Raw genomic sequence first — 21,173 nt, forward strand, 5'->3', positions numbered from 1 at the left:
GATAATAAATTGTCCTTGTTTTTAATACTGTAGTAAGTGACAATATAAAACATTCAAATAGAATAGAACTCAGAGTGAAAAATAAATCTTTTTTCATAAAAGTTTGTACCATTAATTCAAGTTTCTGGAGTATATCTTAGTTATTTTCAGTGAATTTATACACATATAAATGCACTAACATTGTTTTGCTTTTTATACTACTGCAATTGTACCACATTGTTCTATAACTTGCTGTTTGTATCTTACAGTATGTCTTGGAAATGTTGCCATTTTAATGCAATTATATTTACCTCTTTTTAACAGCTGTATGATATTCTTTAGGATAAATTTATCATGTTGTACTTAATCATTCCCATTTGATGGATATTTAAGTTGTTTTTGATTTTGCTTAACAGTAAACTATAGGGAATATCTTTATAATGGGCCCTTTTTTTATTTTACTAAAGTTAAATTATTATCAGTTATAAGTTACACGATTATTTTATGTACCTCTGGGAAGGAAAAAGACTCTACCAAACTATGACACAGCGCTTATCACATTGATAATAGAAGCATTCTAACTTCAGAGATATTAAAATGTGGAAAAGCGAACAAGTACAAGGATTAAGCAGTTTCTCTATTGCTAGAACATTACTGAAAGCCCTCTTAGTTGGGGGTTTTGGTGTCTCTCTGTGTTTTAAGGTTCCCCTTATAAACCAGAAGATGGAAACCAGGAACCTGGTAAACTTACACAGTCAACCCCCAGTCTGTGCCATGTGGTAATTTTTTTCCCTACAGTTTAAGAATTTTAAACGCTTATTAATTCAGAGTTTATAAATTTTAAATTTTAGTAACTTAAGACTTTTAAGTAACTATGAACAAGGTAATGAGATCGCTTATGAGAAATAATTTCACCTGATTTCAAAAACTTAAACTCATATATAATTCTAATTATTAAGAGCTGGAAAGGATCTTAAAATATCATGTTGTATACATCATCTTGAACACAGAGAGCAGAGGGCCAGGTTCATACACCAAATCATGAGCAAAGCATAGGCTAGAACCCAGATGTTTATTTACACATGTATTTCCACGGTATGGCTGTAGTCATAGAAAAGTCATTAACGACATCTGTTTGCCACATCTTTTGTCTTGTTTTAGCCCTCGTCCCTCAAACTCAGTTCTTCAGTCTCCCCATGTAAAAACCTACCTCTCAGAGTTGTCATGAGGCTTATTGCCTCCTATATTTATCTCCCAACCCACCTCATCATCCAAACTAAGTCATCTCTGTCTCTTCCTTCTCCCTCACCCTTCATGTGGAATCACTTGCTTAGTGCTTTTGATTCCATCTACCACACTGTACTTAAATTGGGCTTTTCCTTTAAATTTACTATGTTCCTGCCTTATTTCCCTCATCTCTCACCTGATTGTTATCATCAAATCACAACAAACTCTTCCCTTTGATTCCTCTTTTCATAATTATTATTAGAATTATCTTTCCAAAACACAAATCACATCAGAAGAACCTTTTACGACTTCCTGTTGGCTAAAGAATATACTCCAAACTCTTCATGGCTTGGCTGTTAGGGTCCTTAATTAGCATCTTACTGCCTTATTACCTGTGAGGGAGTGTATCTTTAGACTCCCTGCTGGTCCCCTGCCTCACTTGAGAGAAAACTTACGGAAGATTCACACTAGGCTCTGCGTTCTATCTCTAGATTAAGCTAGAGCAGCTGGAGAGACTGTATATTGTATTTCCCACACATTAAATTAATGTCGTGAATCTATTTTGAGACATGTACTACTGTCTTGTCCAGACTCTCCGGTAGACTGCTCGCCTTGTCTAAACAAGCCACACATGTTTGTACCTCTGTGCTTTCACTCATACCATTTCTCCCATGTAGAATTTCATTAACCTATAGCCCTACTTATTAACATCCTGCCTTTGAAGGCCAGCATGTTACCTCCCTCATGAACTACTCCTTATTTCTCTTCCTTCATATTACTGTGGAGCTTTGTTTATACCTACTGTTAAGCTTCACAAAATTCATCTTACTGTTTCTCGGGAGATTGTGAGCTGCTTGAGGACAGTTTATGTTACCTTCCTCACATCTTTCACATAGTAGACATTTAGTCAGTGTTAGTCTTCTATGTGTATTGCCGTGAAAGTGTGTAATCCTTTCTCTCTAGCCACTTAAATCACTCATGTAAGCATTATTGGCCTCAGTGTTGGATGTCTTGCTCACTACTCACCCTGTGTCTGGTTCTTAACCAGATCTGAATAACGTGGCTGCTACAGCTCGGGTCCTAGTCATCGGAGCTACAAACCGACCAGACTCGTTAGACCCTGCTTTGAGACGCGCAGGAAGGTTCGACCGGGAAATATGCCTAGGCATCCCAGATGAAGCATCCAGGGAAAGGTATGCTTTTATAGAATTTAATTGATGCACCACTATGTCATCTCAGCCGGAGGCTTTGCAGTTGAGGGTCAAAAAACACCCGGTAGCCTCTTCTTCCTCTCCTTTGTGTCTATGCGTGTGCACACACACCATTGAAATTGATTTGGAAAGGAAGAAAGCCCACATTAATACTTAAGAAAATAATTTACTCATCAAAAGGACAATTGTTTCAGGCCGTTTTTTTCAGTAGTGATAATGGAGTCATTATTCCATACTCATTTGTATGGCCTTATTAACGATGGCTTGCAAAACGCAAGGTTTTTTAATTGGCAGAGCAGTGCTCACTAGTCCGCATGTAGATTATATCTGAGTACCATACCTTAACCTGTGGCACTAGCCTGCCTAAAACCACAGGTTCTGTGAAAAATAATTAAATGGCAGTCAGAGAGTTGAAATCTGTGTTTGCTGTAGGACCAGCCTTTCCTAGTTATTGGAGTCGAATGTCAACAGAGCAAAAAAATGTCCACCAAAATGGCAGTAATCAAGAATATCTCAGGTGGCACTATTCAAGCAGTAGGGTAGAAATCTGGTAAAGAAGTTACCTGAAATGCCATAGTTATAATGGTTTTTGCTTAAGTAATGACATTAAAATTGACATACATGATTGCCAGCAGCTTTTAGGAAAAGTAGCATGCCGTGAAAGGAAATAGTCAGGGGGACGGTGAAGAAGAGGGGGGATGTAGGACAAGGGACTTCATGAATGCAGGGAGTGAAAGTGCTCGGAAGGCCCTGCGGGGGGAGGAGGGGTTAGGAAGGACTGTGTGTCCTCCTTCCCGTCTTCCCACTACTTAATGTGGCTTCTGCTTTTGATTGGTTGGCAATTATGGCCTTACCTATTATGCTCGTAGTCATCTATATGCGTGCTAATGACATTCCCACATGTATAATCTTTAAACAGCTACCTAAACATTCAAGTTTGTTTACTAATGTGTTTATTACCTGCAGCAAAATAATACTTAATACAGAAGTTGTTTCCATTTATTCAGCAAGTATGTGTATGTACCGCTGTGGTAGGTAATATGAGGAATATAAAGAATTATAAGTCTTTGCTTTCAAGATGCTTGCAGTGCAGTAAGAGAGAAATAAGGCTGTGTTCTTTATCTAGCTCTTTTTTTGATAAGTGCCAAATTTAATGATAGAGACACCGGCACAGGGGAGCCCATCATTCCTATTAGATAAAATCCTTTGTCCATCTATCCAGTATCATCAACGAAGTCCTTAAAGGGCTTTAGTAGATTACTACATTTTGAAAAAATGCAAGCCTGCAGAAAAGTTGACAGAATAGTACAACAAACTTCTGTATGCCCTTCAGCTAACTTTCCCACTTGTTAACATTTTGCAACGTTTACTTTCACTCTTTATAAAAATATATTTGTGTATATGAATACTTCTTTGACAAGCTATTTGAAAGATGGTTGAAGACATGACACGTTAGTCCTAAATACTTCTCCTGTGTAACTTTCATACCATTTTTTGAAGAAGTAACTGTCCTAATATAAATTTGGATATTAAAGTATATATCAACATAACTTTTTGTAGTGAATAATATTAATGGTTTATTTGAGTTTGGAGGCTTTTTCTGGTAGATATCCATTTATTCTACTCTAAAAGTAGAACCTACCTTATATTTCCATGAATCATTTAGCATATGTACACTATAATGTAGAATTCTTAAAGGCAGAATGTTTTTTTAAATCTATTTTTTATTCCTCACAGCATTTAATATCATTCTTAAGAAAGCAGGTATTTACCTTAATTCTTAATGGAATAAGGTGACATACATAATAGTGATTCATATGTTGAATGGACTCTTTGATCTTATACTGTATCTATTTTAATACCATTGACAAGGAGCAAAGACTTCAAATACATGTATTCGATGACTTGTCTTTACTAGTAGGTTAGGGATCTGATTTTTTTCCTCTGTATTTTCTACAGAATACTTCAAACTTTGTGCAGAAAATTAAGACTTCCTGCAACTTTTCATTTTCGTCACTTAGCACACCTAACACCAGGCTTTGTGGGTGCCGATCTGATGGCACTCTGCCGAGAGGCAGCCATGTGTGCGGTCAATAGGGTCTTAATGACGCTACCGGAGCAGCAGAGGAAAGATCCCGAGACTGAAGGTCCGCCCTCTGAGGGAGGCCAGGAAGAAAGGATTGGAACTGAGCCCACTTCTAAAACACAGGTGCTTTCTATACAGATTCCTTAAACTGTCCTTTAAATGTGATTAATTTGTGTTATCTTACATACATGCAAGTGTCAATATAGCGGAGGTTTATGATTTTCTGTCTTACTAGCATTTTATCTTTAGAATAATTATTAGTCACACCCAGACTATCTATCATTTCAGAAGTACAAGTTTTATTCTTTAAATTTATTCAGAATAAATTCATTTTAAAGTAATGGTTATGAAACTCTAGAGCAAGGGTTGGCAAACTGGCCATTCCTCCTGCCACTTGTTTTGTAAATGAAAGTTGTATTGGAACACAGCTGTGGTCGTTTATTTACGTGTAGTTTATGTCTGCTTTCACCTTCACAGCAGAATTCACACAGGAGTCCTTACAGCAGAGATGCATGGCCCACAAAGCCTGCAGCGGTTGTTTTCTAGGCCTTTGTGGAAAAGGTTTGCCAACTCCTGTTAGTGCGTTGGGCATTTAGTTGTATTTCTTGGTTACCTTTTGGTTAGGTGGACTAGGATATTCTGCTGAGCCAACCAGATCCTTGTCCTTAGCTGCAGGTGGCTGTGGAGGACAGTCCCATAAATGTGAGAGATATGTTTATTAGTCCAAGATCAGTGTTAAAATTTTGAGTTTTTTGAGTCACAAAAAGTCAAAATAATGTAGCATTTGATAGCTTGTACAGAGGGCTTCTACATGTTATGTAATTAGATCCATATAACTTTGTCAAGTAAATGTCTTTACTTTTCTCATTTTATAGTCAAAGACACAAAAAGGTTATGATTTGCCAGAGGCCACGTGGCCTTTACTTTCTAGAGCAGGGACTCAGACCCAGGTCTTTTGTTTTGAAATCATTTGTTTCTTCTTCACTCATTTGGAACCACAGTTATACCTGTTAAATATAATAAACTCGTTCCTTTTATAGTATTGCATGTAAATTAGGACTTTATAAATTGAATTATTCAGAGTTACTTTTTTTACCTGTCCTTTCATATTCTTCACTAAATCAAGAATTCTGCCCTTGAAGTTCAAGTACTAGGAAAATTGCCTGCTTTCTCTTTAGTTGATAAGCTATCAAGGAACTATATTAATATCCACAATATTAACCATATTAATATCAAAATTCAGCTGCCTCTTGAATATTTATAAATGAAAAATGGAAGCACATGGCTGTTGATATGTTTGTTAACTGTTTATGTTTTCAGTAGTTAGCCTTAGTATAGTGTACAAAAAGCATTCTGTATTTGAGGATAATTGGTTTACCTTGACCAAATTAAATGATCCATTTAGAATAAAATAAATGTCTTACGTCAAAGGAGAAATTATTAAAATACATAAAAGTTCACTATAGCTTATAGAAATGCTGCAGAAGTAATTTTTAGAAGTACAAAAAGTAACTTTTCAACAAACTTTGTGGTTTTTCTTCATTTCTCTCAATTGTTCCTTTTAAGGATGAATTGCAAAGTCTGCTGAGGTTGCTAAGAAACCAACATCCCCTCTCAGAGGAGCAGCTGCAAGGGCTGTGCATTGAACTGAATGATTTCATTGTCGCTCTATCCTCAGTCCAACCCTCTGCCAAAAGGGAAGGCTTTGTCACTGTCCCTAATGTAACATGGGCAGATGTTGGTGCCCTGGAAGATATTAGAGAGGAGCTCACCATGGCAATATTGGTAGGTGTATCTGCTGCTAAATGCCATTGGCATGTGCATGATGTGAAAATGACCACACGTGTACTAGGTTGTATGGCTAAATCAACTGGACTATATGTACGTTTTTAGTGTGTTCTGTTATATTATTAATAAGTCCCCAACAATGATTTTTCATTCTTTGAGACCTGTTATAGACTTATTCTTTTGGTTGTGCTTGAATTTTGTAGTAGTGAGTTTAAAAAGAAAAAAGTTTGTTTCAACCAAGACCAAATTGTTTGAGAAATAACTTTCTGAACTTGATCACGCTTGTAAGAGTCAAAGCAGTTTTAAAGCCCATGAAATTCTGGATTAATTTTCATTTATTCTTACCGATGATCATTTCATGGTTCATTAATTATAATCTATTTAGAGGTGTATAACTATCGAAAAAACATACACTGAGGTCACAGGTTATCTCTGGCTTTTGAGTGCTGCCACTTCCAGTTTCTTAAAGGACAATGCCTAAAATTTTTACAACCTAGAAATTTAGATAATTTTAAGTGTCGAAATACTGCGTCTTCATGTTTAAAATGTTTTTAAAAATTACATTCAAGTATGAATTCCTCAAGAGCAGGGACTTTTTTATTTATCACCACATGTCTCATGCCTGGAATGATGGCACTTTGCGCCAGGAACTGCTCATATCTTCAGGCCTCGTGATGAGTACTGAAAATATGCATCTGGAGATAGTTCGAGCATGCAGTATGAAGGGACATTTGTAATGGATTGCCGTCGGGTTTGTATTTTCCAGGCACCAGTACGTAACCCAGATCAGTTCCAAGCTCTTGGATTGGTGACTCCAGCCGGAGTCCTCCTGGCTGGTCCTCCTGGCTGTGGGAAAACGTTGCTGGCAAAGGTAGGACTCCAGGGACGGATCTCAGAACTTTCTGAATTCACAAGCCTAGATGATTGATATATATATAGTTTTTCTGGGGAGAGGGTTCACCACTTCTATCAGATTCTCCAAAAGGTGCATCTCTACTTACCCAAGAATCTAGAAAAAATAGAAAATATCTCTGATTGGCAGCAGCAAAGGGTTACTGTAGTAAAATCTTGGAACTACTTATCAGTCAGAATCTGGCAACCTAGATTTTAATAAAAAGTTAAGATTTTGGCTGATCTTGGTTGTTTTGTTTACTCATGATAATAAAATAAGGTTTTTCTAAACACTAGCACTATGTACATATACATATATATATATATGTGGCTATATATAAAACAAGGTAAAGGTGTGTGATTATTGGAACCCACACACTGAAAATAATGACTAATAAGAAGGAAATAGAACAGTAAAAGTCATTTAGTTGTCTGGAACTATATAGTATAGAAGCAGACAGCGCCTGAAAGTGAGTACAAGATGAATGAGGATATCCATGAAAAGTTAAATTATGTTCACAATATTTCATTTAGAAGCCAAAGATTTCCGATGTCAGGAACCGTTGGGGTTTTAATGGGTTAAATCTTAGTTATCTGGCATATGGATGTTGAAACCTAATGTGGGTGAATCAGGCTTCATTAGATGTGGATCCTGAGTCTCTTTTACTTAACAGCATTGAGTAAGAGGTAGGAGAGTTATTATTGGCAGCCAGAAAGACAAAGGTTGAGAGATGGAATGATCCACATATTGAGCAATTTTTGCATAGGAGAGCGTGCATGTATTTATTCAACAGGTCTTTATTGAGCTCTTACTCTGTCAGAAATTGTTTCAGGTGCTAGGGATACACTAGTGAACAAGGTACCTATGCTAATGGAATTTATTGTCTGCCTGGAAGAGACAGGCAGTAAACAAAATTGCTAGTTCAGCAGTTATGAAGGAAATAAACATGTTGTAATAGATTGGGAGGTAGCTAGTATAAAAATGATGTTCAGGGTGTGGTGACGTTTAACAGAGTCCTGATGGACTAGCCACACTAATAGTCAGAGAAAGAAGGGGAAGAGGCTTCCGGACAGAGGGACCAGCAGTTGCAAAATCCCTGAAGTAGGGTGGGAAAGGGCTTGGTGAGCTCGGGAACCAGGAAAGAGCCAGCGGCTGGACCAGAGAGTCACTGTCATATCCCAGAATAGGGGCTTGTGAGCCATGACATGTATTCCAAACTGTACTCGAAGGTAAATGAGAAACCAGGTCCTGAAATGATCTGATTTGCGTTCTTGAAGGCGTGCTCTGGCTGTCGTGTAGAGGTGGACTGGAGGAAAGCAACAGCGAAGGGCACCAGTTAGGCGTTTGCGGGGGTCATTTGTTCGTTTCTTTGTTTTTTGTTTTTGCATGTGTAGGCAAGAGGTGACAACGGTCCGGATGAGGTAGTGGTGTAGTAAAGAAAGAGAACGTGTCAGACTCACCTCTGTTTTAGCACGAGAGCTAATAGGACTTGCAGATCGATTGGATGATATGACAAGACGAGATCACGGGAGACACCAGGGTTTTGGGCTAGACACTGTGCTTACTGAGGTGGAGAGTTCGGGGTGTGGGGTTTGGAGGGGTTGGGAGAGATTCAGGAGTCCTGCTTTGGAAATGATAGGTTTGAAATACATCTGGAACAGCCGAATGGAGATGCTGAGGAGCATGTCGACTAGATGCGGTCCGCAGATGTGAGGTCCTACGAGCAGGGAAGAACTCGGTTCCTTGAGCGTCTGGAAGTGTTGGGAGGTTGTGATCAGGTTGCGTCTCTGCATTTAGATCATAAATACTGGATTTTCTTCACATATAAGCACGTGCTTCTCTTTCGTTATTCTCTTTGGCTTCGAATCATGCAGTTTAATCTTTATTAAAAATACCTGTTAATACTGACACCTGGTAATGACAGAAAGTGATGTTTTTAAATTTTGGTCTAAATAAATGAATGATTGCTTTCATTGGGCAAAGCAATTCTTGATACAGAGATTGTGATACTTCAATGGAATTCCAAGCTAGAGCTTCCCATGTATATAACATTTACATAAATAGTCCATGTAATTTCCATCTGATTTCTAGTCTTAATAATCCTGAGAGTGTTTTAGGTTAAGTTCACTTCCTTTGATTTTCTTTTTATCCACTTTTCTTTTTCCTATTTGTCTCCTCTCTTATTAAGAAAGAGACAGCTATAAAAGTAGGAGAATTAAAATGTAAACCACAAAAAAAATCCCTGCATTATCACAAATTATTATTTTTTGTATATTTGTCTCATTTGTTTCTTTTTGTTTCCTCTAACTAGGCTGTTGCCAATGAGTCTGGCCTAAATTTTATATCTGTCAAGGGCCCTGAATTACTAAATATGGTAAGTTGTTGTGGCGTCAGCCCTTGTTTTAGATTAGGAAAGTAATGGTCGTTCAAACTGCAGGGTAGAATGTCCTCAGATCTTTGAAACAGTTGTAGAATTTTGGTAAGATCACCACTATAGGAGTGAAAAGGTGGAGCTTTATAACTCTGTCCTTCGTGTGTGCAAATGCTTTTCTTAATTAAATCTGGTAACTTCTGGGCCTCAGTTTTCTCACCTGCAAAATAGAGATAATTGTAATAATTAACATCTTAAAGTGTTTACTCTGCCATGTATTTGTAAAACATTTTACATATATTATTCTTTAACAGCCCTGTGAGATATGAATTATCGTTTCCTCTGATTCACAGATGAGGAAGCTTAAGTTTGTAGCGGTTATATAACTTGGCCAGAGTCTGACAGCCAGGAAGTAGTAGAGCCACGATTTGAATCTGGGGTGTCTGACTCCTGGATCTGCTTTTCTTTTCCTGTTTTGTATGGCTTAAATGAGTTAAGTATTAATACATAAAAATACTTTTGGGGAAGAAATCACTAAAGTGCTATATAATAACTTCTCTCTTCATTTAAGCAGTTTATAACTCACATTTAAGAGACCGAATTTATTTCCTGACTATTCTTATGAAAAGTAAAAATGTCATTCTGTAGAATATTCAGAGAGGAAATGAGAGTGGTGTCATTTGCTTTAAAAGGCTTTTTAAATTTATCCCCCCTCTCGTATTTTACAAGTTTTCTATTTTATATTACTTTCCCCCTAGAATAAAGAATAAGTATTTCCTATGGGATTTATGTGCACCTTTTTACTTTCCTTGCACTTCGTTTTGGCTTTCTGGTGGAGGCGGCCATGGAAATGAGCCTTGAAGGGAAGTGGATTGATGGGGGAATGAGCCGGCCAAGAAGTCGTAGGCAGAATGTGAAGGGCTTTCACACCACGCTCAAGTTGCAATGTTATGTCTGGAGTATGAGAAAGCTCATTAGAGGCTTGCTTTAAGCAAGAGTGTAACTTTTTTAAAGACTGTAATATTTAAAATTTTTTATTATGAAATATTTGAAGCACAGAAGTTACAGTGAGTAATATAATTAACACACACGTATCTATCACCCAGCTTTAAAAACCCAAATGAAACCAGTCTATTCGAAGTCCTCTGCGTAATCACGTCCCCCACTCTGTCTCCCATAGAAATTACCATAATTCTGAATTTGGTGTTCATTAAATCTGCACGTCTGTCTACATTTACTATATATGTATTATCCTTAAACAGCATATAGTATTATTTTGCATGCTTCAAGAATATGTTTATAACACAATTGGGAATTTGGATATTTGAAATTCAGAAAAATTTTAAGTGTGATAGTGATATAGTTTTGTTAAAATAATTACCTTTTAGAGATAGTAAGATATTTATAAATAACATATGGTGACTGGGATTTTCTTCAAAATAAGGTGAAAGAAAAGTAGCTAGGATATAGATGAAGCAAGGTCAGTTATGAGCTGATAATTAAAGCTGGGAGATTTTTGTATTTGGGGTTCAGTATACTACTATGTCTTCTTTTGTTCCGTGTTTGGAAATCTTTTTATGAGCAGTAAGCAAAAACAGAAAATACTTTCTATAAATGGTACGTGTTCTTTTGTGATGGTTTTGTTACTTTTGTTCAGCATTATATTTATAGTTATCTTTGTTGATATGTTTACCTGGAAGTAATTTTCTGTGTGATATTCAATTGAATGAATATAACCACACTTGGAAATCAGTTTTTTTCTTGATAGATATTTAGGTTGAACATTATATACACATATCCTCACACATATTTGTGACATATTTTCCCTCTGGGGTATATACTCAGAAATAGAATCGCTGTATTTTATAGCAGGTACACTTTCAAAAACATTAAGTATTGCCCGCTTTTGCCTTGAAGTGGTTGCTGTACTTTCACCAGCAGTGGATGGGCGTTCCCATGGTTCCCTATACTCACTAGCATTGCTGGTGTCAGACTGTGAGTTTTGCCAGTCTGATGACTATGAAATTTTATCTCATTGTAATCTGATTTGCGTTTTAGCGGTAGACGTGGGGAGAGGTCTGTGGAAGAGTCCAGAACGACTTGGAGCATTTAGGTGATCTAACATGGAAGACAGACATCTTGGGGTTAGAAAATGAGTTTGCTCAAGATGTTTTAGATTCAAAGAGCTACTAGGAGATTCCCGGCAGGCCGTGGGAAATGTGGGCCTGGCGCTCTGAAGTGACTAAGGGTCCCTATTATCTAAGTGGAACCTGAAACCTTGGGATGGATGGGATCTGCCAGGGTGATTGTGTTAAACACGGGAGCCTCTGACAGACCCCAGAAGACACCAGGAGTGAGGGGACAAGGCAGAAAAAGCTGGCAAAGGAGAGTGGTGGGTCCGAAGGCAGAGGATGCCCAAGACTTTCTGAGCCTGAAAACGAAGGGCAGGTCTCTTCAACCTTGTCGGTGTCACTGAACAGTATGAAAACAGCGGACTATAGGATTTTAGAGTTGGCAATTAAAAGGTCATTAGTGACTTCAGGGAGAATCTTTTCAATAATTTTGTTTGCAAAAGCCAGTTCATGATTTAAACCTGAATGGCAAATAAAGAATTAGAGATAACAAGTATAGGATCCTTATAGAAATATTTCTTAAAGGCCAAGATAGTGGGTTTTTCTTTTGTTTGCTTATTTTTAATAACTGTTCCCTTGGTTAAAATTAATTACTTTAATCCGTCCTTTTGACATTAGGTTTTACCTTCCCCTAAACTAAATTTCCTTTTACATAGTCATTTAGGTTTGCTGTATCCACAGTCTTTTTGCCCACTGTATTGATTGTTCTCTTCCATCAGTTTTTAAAACTTTCTCTCCCAACCCAACTGATATCTTTTCTTTTGAAATATTTACCAAATATTTTGGTTTAGCATTCTAAATATAATTTGCTGAATTAGAGTTTTCAGGAAACTAAATGCGTCTACTATATTTGTACACTGCAGGATATTTTGATCACAGAAAAATTTGTAACGGTCATGGCTTCTGCTTTCCAAGGACTTTATGATATAATATGGTGAATGTAGACTAGTTCAAAAGTTATGATGGTAGAAAGTGCGGTAACAGCAAAGAAGAGAAGAGAAAGATTAACAGGGATCTTTTAGAATGCAAGAACCGTTTGGAGGTAGGTTGGAAAAGCAGTTCCAGTGAGGGAAGCAGAATGAGCAAAAGCACAAATAAAAGTATAGGACGATGTGAGGGAAGGAGTTCTGTTCAGATGAGAAAATAAAAATCACTGTCGTCTGTGATGTATTATATGCCTTAATTACTTTATTATGGCCGTGTAGTCTTAAAATAACAAAAGATACCTTATAATATTGTTGGCACTGTAAAGATGTTTTCAGATTCAATCTCACTTGGCAGTTTTGTAGCAAAAATATCTGCTTTTCTTAAATAGTTTGAAATTTTACAAAAACAATTTCTTGTCCTTTGCTAAAAGTGAAACCATATTCATACATATACCTTTTTATATTAATTAGCCCTGATGTTATAGCTGTTTAGGAATTGCTGTGTTTCCTGACCAATTTTAATGTTTTATAGTTTGACTTAGATTTTAACCCACGTTTGCCATAAGAAAGCTCCTACACTCCTAGTTGGCTCAGTTTGCCTATTCCGATGCCTTGTGACAAAATAGTTCTTTAGTAAGATGACTTGTGTAGAAATGACAGTAAAACAATAAATTGTCTTGTTTGTAATTAAAATACTATTGAATTAATGAAAATTACTGCTGGATATTTTATATGCGTAGAGCTTAGGAGATCACTTCTAAAATAGAAAATAATTGTGGGGATTTTTTGACCTAGAGAAGACTTTACATTCATTCCATTAGTCTTCATTTTATAAATGAGAAAATTTCTAAGCTTAAATAATAGTTAATTTTATTAAGTTGAACCACACACAACTGGCTATTTTTATAGGTCAGAATGGTCAAATACCAGCAATTGCATATGATTCACCCTAATACTTTTTGGACTCTGACATACAAATTCCACTTTAAACCAGTTTTTCTATAATTCGGCTCAATCCCCAAAGTTGAACTATCTTTGCGTTGTATTTCCTGTCTGATGTTTAGTACGTCGGCGAGAGTGAGCGCGCTGTGCGACAGGTTTTTCAGCGAGCCAAGAACTCAGCCCCCTGTGTGATCTTCTTTGATGAAGTGGATGCTTTATGCCCTAGAAGATCAGACCGAGAGGTGGGTATCATAGATGAGTGATTTCCAAATTTTTTAAGCACCACAACCCTTTTGTAAGTTCTCATAAAGTTTACATAAAGGTCAAGTGGTTCTTGTAAAGTCATTCCTTGAGAACACTGAGACTTCACGTGAAGAAACTTCGTAATTTGAAATTGAGCCCAAGGGGTAACAGTTGTATTTTTATTAGCCTTTGTGTCTGTTTCGCTTTACTGTATATTATTTCAGTTGCACACATCTAATTCACACAAATGATTAGCTGAGAATGGAAACGATCACTGGTTTTGAATAGCCTGCCTTATAGTCTTATGATTCTCTTTAGTTAACTGAGTTCTTGAGACAGGAGAGAATGTAATTTAAGCCATGGTGCACTCACAGTAGGGTTAGGTAATACTAAATTGGCACCATTACACTCTGGGGAAGGTATAAATTAGTCTACATTGAATACCACTTGCATAACTACACAAAGTCATAGTTCTTAGGAATTTCAGTATAGCAAGTGCCTGGAAACCCGCTGGTATCATTAATACTGCTGTGTAATTAACAGTGGGAATCATAGTGAAGCATAATATAAAGAATAACCTTTTTGAAGCAGATAGCAAAGATTATTGAATAAAAACATTTATCACAAGATGACTAAGGAAGTGATTATATTTCCTTTATGATTTGTTTTCAAATAATTATTTTGCGTGTGTGCTCTTAGGTAGTGAAACGTTTATTCAGTGCCTCGTTTTGCTTAAAATCTTCAGAAACATTCAAAAGTTGCAAAAATAAAACTTGACTGATGTGTGATTCACATCATAGCCATTTTGTATCTTTATCCGGTAGTGGTCAGAACCATCAGAGTACCCTTTTTCAGTCTTGTCTCCAGTAGTGGTTTTAGGGGCCAAGATCTTTCCTTTTCCCCTGCTTTCAGATCCCAAAATTTGGAATCCAGAATAAACCACTACACTTTCTATCCAGCCAACTGGGGCATGGAATGCTCTGGCTTTTACTCTCTATGAGTAAAACCTTCATTTGTCAATAGCCCCTTTCATTGGTTCGCATCTCTCTGTTATTAACCAGTATTTAAGTTTGGAGGGGTTTATTGAGCTATGTCCAGTCAACTTCTTGCCCCGGAGAAGTCTGCAGCCATTCCAGCTGCATTCCTAGCTAGGTTATCGCTCGAATATCTGCCACTCCTATATATGTGTTTTCACCTGAAGGGGATTCTGAAAATATTTTAAATTCAAATGTCTTTTTTTTATTATTATTATTATACAAGTTATACATGAATGCATACTTGTGAAAATTTCAAATAAAGCAAGTATAAGGAGACTGACTAAAATTTCCATTCTCCTCCCTATACCTCTGCTCGGAGGGGTTACTTCCGCTAACAGTTCAGTGTTTAGTTTTTGTCATTCTAGAACTTTTTTCCATAAACCTAAAAATGGACTTTTTGGATTTCTTTTTTATATAAATGTGATGACTTTCCCATATAGTTAATAATTTCTTTCTTTATATATATATATAAACTTCATTCTTTTAACTATTGCAAACATATTCCACAGTCTGGATATAGAAGAATTTATTTAATAATTTTCACGTTTTGTTTCCAGTTGTTTCTCTTATAAACAAATCTGTAGTAAATATTTTTATCAGATATTTTTGTGCATATGTGGATGTATGTGAGAGTTTTAGAAATAGGATTTCAGGGTAAAAGATGCATACATATTATATTTTGAAAGCTAATACTAAATCATCCCTCAAATAAACTACCAGTTACATACCCCTACCAAGAGTGTGTAAAAACTGTTTCCTACTTCTTTAACAGTGGATAATACCCATCGTTTAATTTTTGTCAATTTTATTGGCAAAACAGGATATTACATCTTAGTATTCATGTCCCTGATTATCAGTGAAGTTGATCGTCTTCAATGAATTTGTATTTTATGCTTTATAAATTGCCTGATCATATATTTTGATCTTTTTGCTATTAAAATGGGTTTTTTAATTGTTTTATAGGAACCTTTTATGGAAATTAGTCCATTGTCCAATTATGTGTTGCTACTGTTTTTCCCAGTCTTATCACTTATCTTTAATTTTTTAATTATGTACAGTGTTATCATTTAAAGTAGTAAAATCTGTCAAGCTTTTCCTATATTGATTCAGAGGTTTTTGACTTGCTTTGGTAGAATTAGAACAATGTTTCGTTTTTATTTTTACTCAGTAACTATTTTTTGAGTCTTAATTATAATTCTGTTAATCTCTTAACTATTAGTGTTATCTCGCCAAAGAGTGATAATAAGGTGCCCAACTTTTTTTTCTTGAAAAGTTAGTGTGTTAAACTCATTACCACCTCTATCTATAAAATTTATGTTGAAGAAAGGCAAATAATGACAAAAACACAGCATATTTTTTCTCATTTCCTTCATTATGCATTGAAAAAATTTCTGTATGTAAATGATTTATGCCTCTGTTTGCCAATTCTCTGAACCTTTCTCTTGGATGTTGCCCTGAGGTAGCTATACTTTGTACTGTGTGCTTCAAAGAAAAAAGTGTAGGTGTTCCAGATGAAAGATCTGGAACATCTGATATCCTGGGAAAAGCTGAGTCCAGATTTGCCCAAAGGGAAATTCATTGTAGCTTTTAGATCTTTGTATAACCCAGAGGCCTAGACTTGGGGATCAGCTAGATCTGAGTTTGAGTTTCATCTCTGCCTTTATCGAGCTGTGAGACCATGGCCTGTTTTCTTATCTACACTGTGAATAATAACAGGTCTGCCGGTGAGCACGTTTTGCACAGCACATGGATATACAGTAGTGACTGCTCAGGAAATTATCGTTATTTCTTCGACAAAAGCTTTTGTTCAAATTAAATATTTTGAATGGCAAAAAAAAAAAAAAAAACCACAAAAAACAAAAAACTGGTAATGTATTTTTCTTTTTGTCAAGGGCTGATGGAGCTGTGATTATTTCTTTTCAGATAGGCGCAAGTGTCCGGGTGGTGAATCAGCTACTTACAGAGATGGATGGTCTGGAAACACGTCAGCAGGTTTTTATTATGGCGGCCACTAACAGGCCAGGTAAGAAAGAGGACTGTAAAACAGATGAGTCTGAAAACTTTCGCCATTCGAAAACAAAATAATTGACATACGTCCTGGTAAAGGGAGATTAATGTTGGGAAATCCCTTTTTGATTCATAACTTGAAATAAAACCTTAGAAAGCTTTTATGTAAGCTGTAGTAAAAAACATAGTATTATTGCCTGGATTTCATGAGATTTTTTTTTTTTTTTTCTGTATTAGTGCTCAGAAAGTTGCCTTGTTGGCAGAGAATGCTTGTAACATACACTTTTGACCACAAAGGTATTATCAGAATTTATGTCCTATGGTTTCTTTCAAGCGCACAGGAAATAAGAATGAGACTCTTTTCACTGTATCTGAAAGCTAAAGATAGGTTTTTAAGGTTTTATACCAGAACCACATTTCTATACTTGTACTTAACTATTTAAAATTGTTTATAATAAGCACTCTGTGAGAGATACAGAAAAAGGTTCAAAACTCCAAAAGTTTATAAAAGTGGCTTTTACTTTGGATGCTAAATTCTCTTTATATCGTTTAATACTTTGCCATCCCTCAGAGCCACTTGATCATAGCTGCTCGTACTCTGATAACTACGTCTGCTAGCAATGATATGGTAATTTAATTCTTTAAATGGATTTATCAGTTGTCAAGCTGATGTAATTTTTCATTTTTTTAAAGTTATTATGGAAACTAAAACCTTCATGAGTTATATACTATTTAATTTAAAAATGAAAGATTTAAAGTTGTTATGGTTTATACTGGTAACTGATTTCTCAAAGAAACTATGCAGGACAGGAGGGCTTGGCAAAAAATATTCAACAGGATGAAGACCCAGGATCTACAACCAAGAATAATTTATCCAGCTATCATTTAGAGTTGAAGGACAGATAAAGAACTTCCCAGACAAAAGTAAGCTAAAGGAATTTATCACCACCAAGCCAATATTATAGGAAATGTTGGAGGGACTTCTTTAAGAAGAAAAACCATGTATCAAAAACAGGAATAAAGAATAGTAACAACTACATTCCTGTCCATAAGTACCTTAAATGGAAAATAATTAAGTGCTCCAACCAAAAGACAGAATGGCTGAAAGGATAAGAAAACAAGACCCCTACACATGAAAAGGAAGAGGATGGAAAAAGATATTGCTTTGATGGACATAGAAGGTATTTAAGTCAGAGAAAGATAAACACTATATGATTTCACTTATATGCAGAATTTAAAGGATAAAAAGAACAAACTAATCAAAACACTCACAAATATAGTGGACAATTTGATGATGGACAAAGGGGAGGGTAGTTTGGGGGAATGGAGTGAAGGGTTAAAGAAGTACATTTTAGTACCCGATGGATGGTCACAGGGATGGGGAGCATGGCATAGGGAATGCAATTACTATTAATTCATTGGCCAGGTCGAGGGTCAGGGGAGGGAGGGAACGATTGGAGGGGTCATTTTCCTAACTATATAGATGTCTAACAATGTACTGTATACTTAAAACTAATTAAGATTTAAAAAAAAAAAAAACAAAAAAACCTGTGTTCTCTGCCCCACCCCTGCCAGCTCCAGCCAGAGGCAACTACTTGTGAACTTCTTGAGCTATTTTGTCTGTATTTCCCCATATTTTCAAGTATTATGTTCATACTGCAATTTTTTAGCAGTTTCACATAGTGCCTGTAACTTCTTTTTAAGGTAGATGAAGATTGCTGTTTTCCAGTTACCCTTCACACACACCCTGTCCTCGCCCCCACACCTTCTGTTCTCCACTCTGTCCTTCCAATATTATAATATATCACAGCTGTGGTATAATCATTGGTCACTGTTTACATTACTTACAACTATGTAAATATTTCTCTCTGCTCACCCAAGAATAACACTATGATTAGGTTTCCTTTTTCATATGACCTTTTTAGTCCTGGGTTTAGAATCCTCATTTTTTTCTTTCACTTTATTTTCTATGTTCCTTCTCTTCATCAGCTGTTGTACAACAGTCAGTTTAATTTATCTAGATGATATATCAATTCCATTTGGTTTTTTGTTTGTTTGTTTCTGGAGCTTTCCTTTTTCCTGCTCCAGTCTGGACTGGCTACCTTTGGGTCTGTGGTAGAAACAGCTCTTATTTCAGAATTCCTCTCTACTGCTCTGTTTTGTTTTTCTGTTTCTGATCTCTTGACAGACTCTCTCATCTTGCTAGAGCTCATCTTTCAGTGACTTTCTTAAAAAAGGTCATGTAGGAGGTAAATGCTTTGAGTCCTTATATATTTGAAATTATCTTTATTTTACTTTCCGATAGGCTGGGTGAGTATAGGATTTTGAGTTGAAAATTGTTTTTTTAATATAATTTATAGGCATTGCTTTTTTTTTTCTTTAAAGTTCTGTGTCCTTCTGATCCTTTTTATGTGACTTTTTATATATTTGTTGCATGTGAATGCCTCATACCTCATGAGTCCTAATCCTTCTGAATTGATCTTCTAAATTTATTCTTCTGTCATTTTCCATCTTTGTATTTTTCTCCCTAATTTGTGAAGAATTGATTTTTAGAAAGTAAATGAAAATACTGTCCTTCCACCGTTCTGCCTCTGATGTTCTACAGAACTGTGACAGCCCTCCTCCGACATGTGGCGTACCAAAGTCCGCATCTCATTCTGGAAATAAACCACTTCCCTGTGCTCAGCCAGGGGACATAAAGCTTCTTGTACAAATGACATCCAGACCTCAGATGTCCTAGTTTTATTTTTAATCTCTTACACATATCTTCGCATTCCCTTCTTCAAATACCAACTGCTGTAAAAGATGTTCTCATTGAAGAACTACCTGTTCCCACTTCATTCCCTGGCCAGCTGGTTAAAGCAACATACAGAGTTTAGGAAATCCACACAGCCACACCAGCCTGTTACTTTTTCTCCTAGTCAGTAGGTGTCTGTTTCCTGCCAGTAGCAATTCAGTATCCAGAAAGAGTGTCTGCCCTCTGTGTGTGGCTCAGTCGAAAAATAAATATGTAAATTATGGTGTGTAGTTAGATGGTTCAGGATCTCTATCCATTGTATGGATAGAGCCTTTAATAATTATCAGGTGAAAGAGCAGATTTTTTTTTTACAAAAAAAATATTTTATTGTAGTCAAGTAAAATGTAGTAATCTCTTACCTCTCAGGTCAGAATGGCCTTGAGTCATGGTTGAATGCTCCTTGAAGGTAATTAAACAGTGAGCTGGTGCCACGGTCAAGCCGGTATATTGCCCTTTGGCATAGAACTACCCTGTTAAAATTAACTTAGGCTCTGGTATCACCTCTGCTATGTACAGGTACCCTGGTACATAATAGAACTTAGTATTTGTTTAATGAATCGTAGGAGACCTGCTTCTGTTTCATGAAAGCTCTCTGATCTTATAATTTTCCCTGCACACATTGACAGTCTTGTTAGTCTCAGGATCCAATTTTTAAAAAACAGCTTTATTGAGATATGTGATATACCATATATTTTACCCACTTTAAGTGTACGCTTCAGTGGTTTTGAGTATATTTAGGATTGTACAACCATCCGAACAATCTAATTTTAGAACATTTCCATCACCCTAAAAAGAAATCTCTGTCTGTTAGCAGGCACTTCCCATCCTTCTTCCACCCCCAGCCCTAAGCAACTGTTAATCTACACTGTGTCTCTATAGATTTCCCTATTCTGGATGTTTTATGTAAATGAAATCACACAATATGTGAGCTATTATATCTGACTTGTTTCTCTTAGCATAACATTTTCAATGTTCATTTATGTTGCAGAATGTATTGACTTTCGTTCCTTTTTATTACCAGATAATACGTCATACTGTGGATATACCACATTTTATTTATTCATCATTTGTTGGACATTTAGGTTGTTTCCACTTATTGGCTATTACAGTAATGCTGCTATGAACATTCATGTGTACGTTTTTGTGTGGGTGTATGTTATCATTTCTCTTGGGTAGATTCCTGTGTAGAAATGACGAGTCCAATGGTCACTCATGTTTGACATTTGAGAAAATGCCCAATTCTTTCCAAATGGCAGCATCATTTTATATTCCCACTAGTAATTGGGACAAAGCAATGTACAAAAGCTCCAATTTCACCAGCACTTCTTATTGTGTTTTTTATTACAGCCATTCTAGTGGGTGTGGGGTAGTATTTCATTGTAGTTTGATTTGCATGTTCATGATAATCAGTGATGTCGAGCATTTTTTCTTTTGCTTATTGGCCATTCATATAGCTCTTTTGGAGAAATGTCGGAATTCTTCACCCGTTTTTTAATGCTAGGTATGAGCCGGTCTCTCTCACTTCCTTGGACATC

General features: G+C 36.3%; 1 protein-coding gene across 5 annotated transcripts in view; it reads left to right on the forward strand.

Annotated features, from left to right (window-relative positions):
- The window catches only part of NVL (nuclear VCP like), a 68,394-nt gene that overhangs the window by 15,831 nt on the left and 31,390 nt on the right, over positions 1 to 21,173 (forward strand). For all 5 annotated transcript variants that reach the window (XM_036235403.1, XM_036235402.1, XM_036235404.1 and 2 more), the window contains 7 exons: positions 2,255 to 2,399; positions 4,377 to 4,626; positions 6,070 to 6,288; positions 7,058 to 7,162; positions 9,495 to 9,557; positions 13,677 to 13,796; positions 16,758 to 16,857. In XM_036235403.1, the coding sequence (XP_036091296.1) occupies positions 2,255 to 2,399; positions 4,377 to 4,626; positions 6,070 to 6,288; positions 7,058 to 7,162; positions 9,495 to 9,557; positions 13,677 to 13,796; positions 16,758 to 16,857 (1,002 nt within the window). The remainder of the gene's footprint in view (positions 1 to 2,254; positions 2,400 to 4,376; positions 4,627 to 6,069; positions 6,289 to 7,057; positions 7,163 to 9,494; positions 9,558 to 13,676; positions 13,797 to 16,757; positions 16,858 to 21,173) is intronic.

The sequence above is a fragment of the Rousettus aegyptiacus genome, unplaced genomic scaffold (genome assembly GCF_014176215.1).
Source record: "Rousettus aegyptiacus isolate mRouAeg1 unplaced genomic scaffold, mRouAeg1.p scaffold_m13_p_18, whole genome shotgun sequence".
Lineage (NCBI taxonomy): Eukaryota > Metazoa > Chordata > Mammalia > Chiroptera > Pteropodidae > Rousettus > Rousettus aegyptiacus.